The sequence below is a fragment of the Triturus cristatus genome, chromosome 4_2 (assembly GCF_964204655.1).
Source record: "Triturus cristatus chromosome 4_2, aTriCri1.1, whole genome shotgun sequence".
Classification (NCBI taxonomy): domain Eukaryota; kingdom Metazoa; phylum Chordata; class Amphibia; order Caudata; family Salamandridae; genus Triturus; species Triturus cristatus.
The window spans coordinates 753,462,167-753,475,315 of NC_140586.1; the positions used below are offsets into that span (position 1 = coordinate 753,462,167).

Sequence of the window (13,149 nt, forward strand, 5' to 3'; positions counted from 1 at the left end):
TGATAGGGACTTGTAAATATGCCCCTGGGTTTCTAGCTACAGTTTGGAGGCTGATGTCCATATGGAGTTTTATAACCTCCCATGGACTTGGAAGTCTTTGTTATTTGTTTTTGTGGCAGGGGGTCTCTAAGCTTCGCCTCCGCTATGGCTGTTCGGGTGGTGATGAGCTCAAAGCCCCGCCTTCCATTCCAGACCAGCCTATTCAAGGAGCTTCCCCCTCTCCCACTGTAAAATTATTTCTCAAAGTTGGGAGGTCTATATCTCTTACTTAATTCCGTATTTTGCCAGACGGGGTCCTGTGTCATATGTTTTTCTTTAACTTTAAGTTCTGCAGTTAAAAAACACACACCCTCAGCTCATTCCCAAATGTATAAGTGACGCCTCAGTGTAACAAATATTCAGTGTCGACGTAAAGGTCTCTGCAAATAATGAAGCTACACAAACAAAAATCACGTGTTTTTGCACACTGTGCACACAAGAAGTGTGCATGTGCGTGGCATAAACACAAGCCTGGGTAAAAAACGACACAGGTTGGAGAAACAGTGCAAGAGGGAACCTTGTGGTAGGATGCAACAAATCAACAAGCATTGGTATTGTCTTTAGGCTGGCTAAGAGTCTGCACCGCACATGCAATCATACATATACATCACTATGCCTTATTGGAACAGAGCCATGATCAAAGCATATACCCCAGCACTGATCTCAGAGGCCAGGCAGAAGACGCCTCATGAGAATAAACACGGCTGCCTACAATGGAAACCAGTGGAAATGTAAAAAGCAACACTGAATGAAAAGATGAATGTGTCCTTGTGTAATGTAACTGGTGCCCATGTAAAGCAATCTAATACCTTCAGGTCGAATTCGCGCTATATAAAACTGGAAAGTAAAAAAAGTAAAAAAAAAAAAAAAACTAAAGCATACAATAAAGTTAAAAACGTAAACTGAAACAAAAACATAACAGAACATCAAACCAAACAACTTCAAGATAGGCCATTAGTCATAAAAACAAAATATTTAATATTTCTGAAATCCAATAAATAACCCCTTAAATGATTCTACAATTAAGATTCGGTAGGTAAGTATATAGGGCCACATATATTTGCTGTTGCTGTCTCCTAAAAGCATGAAAAACACCAAATAGTGTCATGTCTTTCAGTACAAACAAAGCTACAGGAAGATGCACACATTATTCTTAAGGAAGTGTGCACCAACAAATTAACGACCAAAGAAAAGGGCACACGTCATCACTTCGACTTCAATTTGTACATGAAATGAAGTCAGGAAGCAGTGGCTACTGTCCAAGATGTGGTACTTTTCCCATCGCCTTCCTCATCGCTCCGACCTATGGCATTTGTCCGAGCATGCCATAACCATAATGTCACATTCATTGTGACTCCATACTTCTTCCCGCAGGTTCCACGCTATCACTCACCAAATGTACGGGAAGATGCAAGCTAAATCTTTAACCATTACAACTTACATGTGGTGCATACATACTGCTGTGCGAGGCACAATGCCACACTTCTGCACATAAGAGCACACCGGAGTGCAAAGCTGTGGCCCCGCGTCAGTCCTTTCAATAGGGGTTCGATGGAAGGATATGGGCGGTGAGAGAGAAAGTTCGGATGTTGATGGGTGATTTGAGAGTGCCCGAATCAGACATTCCTTCTTCAGGCAAATTACTCAGACTGGCTACACTGAACATTGCTGCATCAAGAAACTTACTGTGAACAGTAACCTTGCAACCACAAGTCCAAAATGTTTACTAATTTTTTCCTACTGCCTCAAACCAAGAGACCTTTGTGATGACATGCAAAAAAATGCCCCAAAATGGTGGCGGGCTTGTGGTAAATGCAGTAGCGGCTCGTGGAGGGAGTTCGGTGGGGCAGTGGGGCGGCAGGGTGGGGAAATGTAAACACCGGAATATGGATGAACGGAGGTAAGTACACATTTAAATAAATAAAACAAATTCCTTTGCGCGCGCTGCATCGCATTTTGCGATGCAGCTTGTGCAACGAAATTTGTTTTATTTATTTAAATGTGTACTTACCTCCGTTCATCCATATTCCGGTGTTTCCATTTCCCCACCCTGCCCCTCCCCCGCCTTACTGCCCCACCGAACTCCCTCCACGAGCCGCTACTGGGTAAATGCCAGCTTAGATTACTACAGCTGGATGCAGGCAGCACAGTTATTCTGATCACACAGTTGCAGAGGGCCCACTGAGGTGGGAGGCCTGTGAAAAGAAAGATAACACACCCAGCCTCAAGACAGCTTACGATTGGACGATGTTGAGGTGCTCCCGCTCATCCCTATACCACAGTTTGGTACACCAGGGAAAAGGGTCTTTAGGTTCCAGGTTCTGCTGGCCTGGGACAAACTCTCTGTTGACCTCAGAAAGCCGAGTAGCTGCCCTGTCTCTTGCCCTTTCACCGCTCCTTTGCTGCAAGCACAGCACCTCAGTGTGCTACACAACTTTTATCATGTTCCTAATTAGTATTGGGCGCATTAACCAATCAGATGTCTAGGTTAGGTAACTCCTGATTCCCAGTTTGTTATACTGTACTATTATTACTGCCATACCGTAGGTGCCAAAAACATCCCTGGTGCTCGAATGAGACAAAAGGGTAGTATTGCAAACCGCAGTGCTTGTCCAGCAGAACTGCTCAGTTCCTGCTAGGGTACAAAGGCCATTGGTTGGACTTTGCTGCTCCTGCTTCCAGTACACAACCGGATCAATAATCCACCGGCTTCTTACTGATTCTCTTCTTGATTTCAATTCAGCATCCCGCAATCCTCTGTTGACTGCGTCCTGGCAGAGAGAATGATGGGGCAGTACTGCGGAGTCGCACCACAAAAAAGGTCTAGAAGGAAGCTTTAGCCAAGCAGTTGCATCACCGACCTGAGTTGTATAGGTGATGATGGCAGCTGCGAGCTGTGCGCCAGTAGGGGCTACCAGAGAGCATGGTCCTCCCTCTGAGATGCTGAGTGTTAGACCTGGCTTGTCTAGTGGGTTTATCACTAGACTTTTTGCTTTTTTTGGCCTCCTGTTTCTGACCTTTCTTTTTGTGTTTTTTTTTTACTCTGGGCACTTTACCACTGCTGATCAGTGTTACAGTGCATATACTCTCCATGTAAATTGTTATGATGGATTGGTGATTCCATGACTGGCATATCTGATTTACTGGTCAGTCCCTAGTACCGTGCACTATGTGTGCCCAGGGCCTATAAATCAAATGCTGCTAGTGGGCCTGCAGCACTGATTGTGCCACCCACATAAGCAGCCTGTAAATGTAACTCAGACCTGCCATTGAAGTGCCTGTGTGCAGTCTAGTATGGCAATGTCGACCTGGCAAGTGCACTAACCTTCCCTTTTCTTACATGTGATTCACCCTTAGGTTAGGCCCAGGGTACCCCTGTGGGCAGGGTGCAGTGTATGTGAAAGGTGGGACATGCCCTGATGTGTGTGGTATGTCCTGATAGTGAAATACTGCCAATTTAGTTTTTCATGATTGCAAGGCTATCTGTTCCCATAAGATGGAATGGGGAGTTTGCTTATACAATCTAATAAGCCTAACTACCCCTGGGAACAAGGAAGGAAAATAAAGCTTAGTATGCCTGAACTCAGAATGTTAAAATGCATTTTTTTGTGAGGGTGATTTTTACATTCAGTGTTTGAAAATACCACTTTTAGAAAGTAGGTATTTTCTTGCTTAGCCATCCAGTGTGCCTCTGCTAAGATGTGTATTGACTGTCTGGCTTTGGAGTGACAGGGGCTGGGGATGTGCAGTGGTTCCAGAGAGTCTGGATGAGTCAGCGCTTGGCTGAATAGGCCTGGTCTGCATTTGGAGTGGTGGGAGGAGTAGCACCTGCAACTGAATAGGGCTGTGCCTGCCTTCCACAATGATGGTTCTGCCCCCTGTGGTGTGTCTGGAGCCAGGGCTCACACTGACAATGGAGATTGTGGTGCACTTGCAAAGTGCCCCCCAGAACTGGTTTGGACTGGGCTCAGAGCCCTGGGCGAGGAGAGAACAAAGAGATTTACTGTATAACAAGAAGGGCCCAGAATTTTAGATCACTTCTGGGAAATCAAGAGGAACCTTTGCCAAAGAGATGAGCCAGAGAAACTGAGGAGGAATACTGCCCCTGTGCTGTTTGCTGTCTGGGGTTGGCCTGCAGTGGCTATTTTCTGCCAAGAATAGGAAAAAGGACTTTGCTGTTTGCTGTGTCTCATGCTTGAGGAAGATCTCCAAGGGCTTGAAATTGTGTTTGCCTCCTGTTCTGAAGTCTCAGGGACACAAAGACTTCCCCACCAGCTCCCCTGAAATTCCTTGCTGGGAGTTCTGACCTTCTAAGAGGTGCCTGCTGTTGTTTTGGACCTCTGGAGGCTCTTTGCCGCTGGGAGCTGGGCAAAGTAACGCAACTTTGAGAAGCGAGACGCATCCACACCTGTTTCCGTTGCATCGCCGAAGAAATTGTTGCAGCGCCTGCCCGCAGCTCAAGGAATCGCCTCACAGCGCATCGAGTGCACCAATCTACAAAGTCCGAGATCACCGCACCGATTCCCATGCAAGGACTGCTGTGCATCTGCAAGAACCCACGGATTGTCGCATCGCGGCGCCAAGTCTGTCGCTTCGTTGTTGGATGCAGTATGAAACCGACGCATCACCTCTCCACGCAGTAAGAAACTGACCCATCACCTCTTCTCTGGTAAGGAACCGACACAACACCTCCCCTGCGCAAGAGTAAGGAACCGAAGCATCACCTCCCCCGGAGCAGGAACTGACGCATCACCTTCCCTGAGTGTAAGGAACCTATGCATCACCTTCCCTGCGACCCTTTTTGTTAATGTGCACGACAAATCCAAGGTACTTTGAAGGAAAAATGTTGCATCTGCAATTTGCTTTGAACTGAACTATTTCTACCATTTGAAAGTCATATTTATATCACTGTATAGTGGATTTTTGTCGATTGGTCTTGTTTTGGTTTAGATAAAGACTACTTGTTTTTCTAAACTGGTGTGGTGTCCTTTTGAAGTGTTTTCACTGTATTACTGTATGTAATGCTTTACACACTGCCTCTTAGAAAAGGCTGTCGGTTCATGCCAAGCTACAAAGGGGGTGAGCAAGGGTTATTTTAGAAGTGTATCCCACTTACCCTGACTAGAAGCAAGGGCCCCTATTTGGACAAAGGTGCAAACCGTTGCCAACTAGAGACCCCCATTTCTAACACTGAGTATCAAATATAGGTGAATACACGCTACAACCAGATTCGAAAGGGTTACGTTCTCTTATAAAGAATTACTTGTGCACGTGGGGTAACGTCTTCCAGTCAGTGACGTCTCTTTAGACATGTAAATATTCGCACATCCTGTGAGGGGTGTGTCCCCCTAGGCACAACTTGTGTCTCAATAATGGGCTCCTAAAATTGCAATAAACAATATATTCCAAAGGAAAGTATGGTTCATATTTCTATTCCGTCAGACGGTGTGGAAATTGGCGTTTCACGCTGGAAAAATGCATAGAGGAATGTTCCCTGACGAAGGGGTAATCCCCGAAATGCATTGGATGACATCAAATCCAGTCATAATGAATTGAATTTATTGATATTGGAAATGAACTAAGTATTTCACAAGAATGCAAATAAATAGAAATATGAACCATACTTTCCTTTGGAATATATTGTTTATTGCAATCTGAGGAGCCCATTATTGGGACCAAGTTGTGCCTAGGGGGACATACCCCTCCCAGGATGTGCGAATATTTACATAACACTGAGTATCTGACAATGGTGCAATGACAGAAGAGACAGGAGCATCAAAAAGTATTTTTTCCAGTGTGTCCTCGTGCACTTTTGCACATTTTCATTTGTGGGGTCAAGTGTGTGCGCTAGCATGCTTTAGCACTACAGTAGCACTGCATGCTACAATTCTTTAGAACGCTCAAATCTGACATGAGGCAAAGATTGAAAGACAAAAATGGTGGTGAGGACATTGAACAATTAAGACATTTCTTGCTATTTAAATGCTATCCCTGGAATCTTTTATAAGGATCGCTGCTTCTTTAAAGAAACAGCTTGTGGTGAGTGGGAGGGTTAACAACTAGCTCATATTTCTTAGGTTTGACCTTTCTGTGGGATTTGCCATTACCTACAAAAAGGCTATAAACAGAATAAAACAGCTGGGTTGCAAAGATGCCTAAATCATTCTCTCCTTGCCAAGCTGTGCAGTTAGCGCCGTCTTCGCCTTTACCTTCCACACAGAGGAGAGTAAATGAAGGAGAGCCTGAAGCAATGTGCCTCCCTTGTGGAAGAAGCTCCCCCAAACATCTGCTGGTAGCCTGAAGCTGATCACGCTGCCCGCAGGTAGCACCCTGGGAGTCCACTTGCGCAGTACATCCAGCCAGACTCTGCCTGTTGTGCTACGAAAAATTAAGATGCCCCTGAGCAGGCCACTTAAATAATTACGCTGATGCCCAACAAGCTCAAGCCGCTGACACTGGTACACGTGGTCCACCCACCTAATGAGCACATGTCCAATGGAACATGTCTTGGGGGAAACTTCATATGACCGCGTACTTGTCTCACTGCAACAGTTTGGAGGTTGGCAGGAAAATGTAAACCAAGGATGAGGTGCAGGTGGCATTTATACAGAGGTGGGTCTAGTGTGCATGCATCACTGGCCTAAATGCGTGTAGATATGATAGTTTCTGGTACACACAACAAGGTGGTGCAATTACCCCATGTAGACATTAGGGGTCACTACGCAGTACGTGCACCGTTCAGTTCAAACATGTTGTCAGCCCCTCATTGCAGAAGCAGCTCTGACAGGACATGAGAGGGGGAGGGGTGATGTCTCTAAGGACACGACAACAACAGGTGCCCCACCAATCCTCAAAGTCTACCGCCAGATCGCAGCAATGCTTGATTTTCCTATTATGTTTCAAAACTAGCAAGAGATAATATCAGGTTTTAATCACGAGACATTCCAAGACACAAAAATCAAACCTTCTAACCTGTAACTTGATCGACCAGAATTCGTGAGGTGATGATGCGTCCATATTGTGAAAATAACTGCTCCAGTTCCTTCTGGGTCATTGTTTTTGGAAGGCCGCTGACGTATAGGTTCGCATCCCGGATTGAGGCTGAGCTGGGACGAGCATAAGATACCTGGAGGAATAAAAAAGAGGGAGTCACTCTTCAGACATCCTGAACATTCTCAAAATCACCAACAGGGCAGAGATATTGTCTCAGCACTAAGGATTTGCAATTGGTTCATGAATTTATAAAATTACACTTTCAATGAAATCTTTCCTTGTAACTATGCATTTTTATCCACCCCCATATTCACGTCGAATATTTAAACGAGTATCCATGTTATTATCCAGTAGAACTGCTCAGATTTAGATGCACTGAACTGAAAGAACCTCATAAGGGCCAATTACTGCATAACTAGCCATGGCAGCCTGGAGAAGATGCTATACACATACAGTATAGTCTGCAACAAACAGAAACTATGCAAGTGTCAATGCAGCAATCACTACAGAGGGAGAACAATGAACATGCTAGATATGGATCTTCTGTGCATATTACAGTGGTACAGTTATCTGTAATGAAACAACGTTCACTGTGTCACAGTCTCCGGGCGCTTTGGGGTCTCAGCACCTGGTCTAGGCTGTCTCAGGGGATGGTGCTCCTAGGAGGGGGTTCGGTCTACGGAGCTTCCACCACAACGCGTATCCGTGTATTCTTGACCTTACTCATGTACTGCTGAGGGACTCTTGCAGCAGTGTATCCCTGTTATCCTTGTACACGTCCTCTTGAGGAGACCACGTGCTTGGCTCTTGCTCTTCTGTCTGACCCCCTGACAGGTATCTGCAGTTTGTGGTTTGTCCCCTTGGTTACTACACGGGGTTCCCACCTTAAGAAAGAAGACCGAAGGACTGCATGTCTGACCCCCTGACAGGTATCTGCAGTTTGTGGTTTGTCCCCTTGGTTACTACACGGGGTTCCCACCTTAAGAAAGAAGACCGAAGGACTGCATGTCTACCCCACTGGGCCTATGGGTGGACTGCGGTGTATGTGCCACCTGGGTCCTTTTTGGCATTGTGTTTCCCAACCTTTTGGTTGGCTCATTTGCAGCTTAGTTCTGGGAGTTGCTGGTTACCTGACTGGTGTTTTAGAGGGTGCCTTGGTTTGTGATTTGTGCCCCAAGATGGTCTTCTTGCACCTGACAGGAACCGCTCAAAACGTCACCAAGAAGGGAGCTTCACAAGTTTCCCGGGCACTGGGCACTACTACTTCATCTTCCAATAAGATGCCAATCAATGACTATAAAACCCATTATTTGCTTTACATACCACTTAAGGACTCTTTTAATGGCATGTCAGCCATGATTGTGGAAGTGTGTGTGGCAGAGCTAGGGCAGCTTGTACCCTGTGCCTACCTGTCTCTTCTTTCCACTGCTTTCCACTGTACCACATCTGTAATTGAGATAAACCTCAACTGTCTTTGGACACATTAAATGGGACTCCGTTGGGGTTGTTGAAATTTTGCAAAACTTCCCAATTAGCGTTTACCTGCGAGTAACCTACCCTTCAAAGCTGAGAGACCGGTAGAGGCTGGCCTCATTTTTGGTGACTACTTCCCTTGCTCCTAATTTAAGAATCCGGTGCTTGGTACAACCGTATTATGAAGGTATTGGAAAGTGCTCTTCCTACCAGAAAAGAGTGTACATTAAGTACCAGTGTAGTATTCCATCTTTTATGGACATAATAAATGTGGACACATCCTTTCACATAAGATCCAGTAATTTTACTAACACAGTTTCTGTCACTCAATGCCGTCTAAAAGTGGTTGATTTATAAAAAATAGTTGCACGCACAGCTTAAATTAAAGTGAGTGAGTGAGACTCAAGAAACGAAATCTGACAAACTCTACCAGCAAAAGGGAGGTTTTCTTAGGTGGCGGGTAAAATTACAAAAACATCTTTTCAACAAAATACATGCAATATTCATGAAAATTCAGCAACATTATGGATACTACCTGATAAATATTTAACTGGCACCTTGCATGAAAAGTGAAGCCAGAGCATACCTTGCTCGCAAATGTCACGCAAGAGACGGTTTCAAGCAGAAAATATCGCTCAACTGCAGTTTTACAGTCTATATTTTATATTTTTGCACAAACCAGCGTCCTGTGGTTGATAACTGCACAAATTTGCATGACAGCAACATGGCAAAAACTTTGGTGAAATGTATATAATGCAAATTAGTGAATTTCTCGATATTTCGGGAAAGCTACGATTTCTCAGGAATCCCGTGTTGCAATAGTAAGTTTTCTTGATCAGCTTCGATTGTGATGTCCTGTCCTACATGGATAGGATGAAACTGTTTTCTTGTGGACAAGTCACTGACCTCTTCAGCTCAGATTGTGAATTCAACGTGGCTTTCACCCCTCAGATTCCGCCACATAATTCCCACCCATATCATACTGGTATGAGGAGAAGGGCTCAAGTTGCCTCAAACGTGACACCAGGTATCAACTTGTAATGGTGTCAACTCTTAGCAGACATGTGATGCTGTGAAAGACCCTTGCATCTGGGCCCAGCCATACTCGGCCCTGATCACGGCTCAAAGCAGCTGTTTGCGGTCCTTAGTACTGTATTACCTGGATGCTGCTTTATGACCATGGGTACCAGGTGGGATGACTCGTACCATTCAAATGATGTTGTTTCTCTTTAAAGGATGCAGGATGTTGGAACCACAAAATACCGAGCCCAGAGCTATCGTTGGCTGTGACCTATTTGTTTGGTACTGGATTTGTTGACTCAATGAAACACCGCTAAGATATGGCAATTAGTTAAACCACATTACGCACTCGTCTATGACTTTAGAGGGGAGTTGTGAGGTTGTTTGGTTGTTTTATTCTGCAGTCCTCTAATGTCACTAGTTTTCCGGCAGAAATTTTGGAACACCATTTTCATTTCAGATTGAAGTCAATGTTGAAAGCCAATTCATGTTCTTCTGACGTCAAAGGAAGGGGAAGAGTCCTCCCGAATACCTTCAATGGCCAGATCAAAGACACACTGGAATATTTTAGGTGGTCATGCCACACTCATGTTTAAATAACCCGGGCCGCGGATGCCGCTACCACGCATGAGCACTGCTTCGCGCAGTAGACATCTTTATAATTGAAGAGTCCTTAAGAACCTGTTCAACAAGTTCACAAATGTCACATCCTGGTCATGAAAGTCCTGATATGTCCTCTGGAGAAAGCGTCGTTTGAGGCTGGAAGGGTAGATCTCGGATAATAATTGTGGGATCCGCAGCGGTGGCATATTCAGTTTCTTATTTTATTTCTCTGTTATCTGCATTGTTCGTGGTCCCAAAGTTATAATTATAGTCTACAGATGCCCTCAGTCCACTATTAAAGGCTTTTGCTCAGATTCCAGAGCCTCGGGCTGCAGGGATGATTTAAAATGTTATAAATACAAGCCCTGCTCTTGGCTGAAGGCAATGCCTTGAAAGCAGCAGTGTGCCATTACAGAGAGAATCCAGTGCTGGAACGAATCATCAGGCAGGGGACTAAGCAGAAAAAAAGGCAGGGGGCATTTGCACAGACAATGCTTTCAATGGGCAGCTAGGAATAATAAGACACAGGATTTTATAACAAGATCAGCCAAGGGCAATCAGTCAATTTGTACCAGAGTTTTTAATAATGATGCCACGTAATGTGAGGGGCAGATGGCCATTCAAGAAATAAAAATTAAACTGTTTGTCACCCCTCCGCCGTGAATTACTTTTTTCTTAGATTTCTCTTACAACTGTTGCATCTTTACAAACAGGTGATGACGAGGAATTATACAAGTTATGGATCCAGGAATGCAAGGATGCAGTGGATGATTAGTTCTTTCGAGCTGCCCACCCACACTGGTGTTGTAAGCCGAACAAAGTAGCTTATGATGGACTAACAACATCGTACGTGTAGTGGCCATTTTTTAGGAGTCAAGGCTTTTTCAAACACCAAAATCAACCCAATAGCCATAGCAGAGCGGTGGGTGCTTTCTTTCACTGCATTCGTTGGATCAGAGCCAGTCTTCTCCTTGCTAAACTTTAGAAGAGGTATTGTAAAACAAACTAAGCAGCATGAAGGTGTCACGAGGCTGGTTACCATCTCCACAAACATCTTCTCATAGACTGCTCTCTCAGATGTTCTGGATAATGTTAGGATGGTGCCAACATCAGTTCATGACAAGAAAAAAACCACATATGTGCTGCGGTATCTTAATGAATATATTGCATCATTATAAACTTGAATTGTGAAATTTTGCATTTTATCTACTGGTAGGCGCATGTATACCCTAATTATGGTTAAGCAAAATACTTAAAAATAACAGAAACACAATATTTGGAAAATAAATGTTATCTGACAATCTCTGGGCTTTGTATTAGAAGTAATCATTGAGAGATAAGCAGAGCCCGTGAAATATACGATCACCATGGTGATACGTTTGCCTTCACTACTAAACATGTTTTATATTGCAAAAATACGATAACATTACTTTGTTATCCGTGAATTGCAGCCACATGCACAAGCAACATCAACACAACGTATTAAGATGGCAGCTCCTTATCTGTGGCTTCGAGGCACAGCCCTGCCTCCTGTGAGATGCCGCTACTGCCCCTTGTTACAACTGCTTAGTATTTCACTGAACAGTGTTCATGAAAGCACGGCTGCCGTGTTCAGCCCCCTCGGCCTCGTCTCAAGGCTCCTGGTGACAGAGGAGGAGGGAGCCAGGCACTGTCCTGCTACAGAGTGCTGTTTAAAGACACTGCACTCTGTAGGTGAATGTCTGGATTGTGTATGTCGGGGAGACGTAGTTCAGCTCTGATCGCCTCACACAGGCACAATCCATTTTAATTAGCAGATGTACTGTACTGCGCATGCCTCAGGCAGCATAGTGTATCTGCTAAAATGTGCCTTGCAAGGTGCACAATCAGTGCATCCCTGGGGCCAATGAGAAGCCACACAGATTAGCAGGGGCGGGATCCCCGGCACTGTCCCGGCTTCGGATAGGACTGCGCTTCCGCTCCTGTCAAGAAGCCGGGAGAGGGACTGAGGTAGGTCTTCCCCTTTTCAAACGTGGCCTTGCTGCTCTGTGTGGGAATCAAGACTTGACGGTTCAACTACACAGGGCCAGATTGCTGCCAGGCTGCTCTCACGGCGCATCGCTGTTGTCAGCAAAAGAAGCTAAGTAAATTAAAACAAATCTTGTTACCCTGCGTATGTGAATGGATGTGTGTGCGAGTGCGTCTGTAAGTGATTGAGAGTGGATAACACTGAGTGAGTGTGTGTGTCAGTGAGTAGAAGTGAGCGAGCATCTGAGTATGAATAAGCGAAAGTGAGAGAAAGGGAGTGAGTGAAGGAGTGTTGGTGTGTTAAGAATGAGTGTTTAGAGATTGTGAGGGGAAGTGGAAGTGAGTTGTTGTAGCTATCAAAAGTGTAGCAGGTGCAGTTGCACCAGGGACGAGAATCAGTGAGTGTGAATAGGTGTGCGTCTGCAAGTAAGTGTGTGAGAACTAGTGAGTATAAGGATGTCTGTGTGTAACAGTGAGTGGGAGTGAGTATGAGTGACAATGAGTAGCTGGGAGTGTGAGTTAGAGTGAGTGAGAGCGAAGACTGTGAACGTGAGTTAGTATGAGTAAGAATGTTTGTTTATGTATTTTATGACAGTGAGTCTGCCGCTTGCACTTGCCATGGCATACTCCATATAATCCTTGGCTCACGGTGGCACCCAAGTTAACACGCTGCCGGCATATTGGAGATAATTCTTGGCACAAGAGCACCACTGAAAAATGCAGGCCCTGACATACCAGAAGTAATTCTTGGCACAGGGGCCCCTCTAGAAGAAAAGCTGGCACTGGCACAGTGGAGGAAACTCTGTCACGGGGGCACAATAGCAAAATGCTGGCGCTGGGACACGGGAGGTACTTGAGGCAAAATGCAGACTGTGAAATACTGGAAGTAATCCTTGACATAACAGGACAGCAATGGCATGTAAAAGGTTGTTGCTGGCATACTGGAGGTAATTCTTTGCCTCAAAGAGGGCAGCCATGGTATATTGGGCCGAGGGGGATGGGTTGGGGAAGCGA

At 45.1% G+C, this 13,149-nt stretch overlaps 1 protein-coding gene across 6 annotated transcripts in view; it reads right to left on the reverse strand.

Moving 5' to 3' along the window:
• ELAVL4 (ELAV like RNA binding protein 4) overlaps positions 1–13,149 on the reverse strand; it is a 151,907-nt gene that overhangs the window by 18,816 nt on the left and 119,942 nt on the right. For all 6 annotated transcript variants that reach the window (XM_085602656.1, XM_085602660.1, XM_085602655.1 and 3 more), the window contains one exon: positions 7,012–7,165. In XM_085602656.1, coding sequence (XP_085458782.1) covers positions 7,012–7,165 — 154 coding nt within the window. The remainder of the gene's footprint in view (positions 1–7,011; positions 7,166–13,149) is intronic.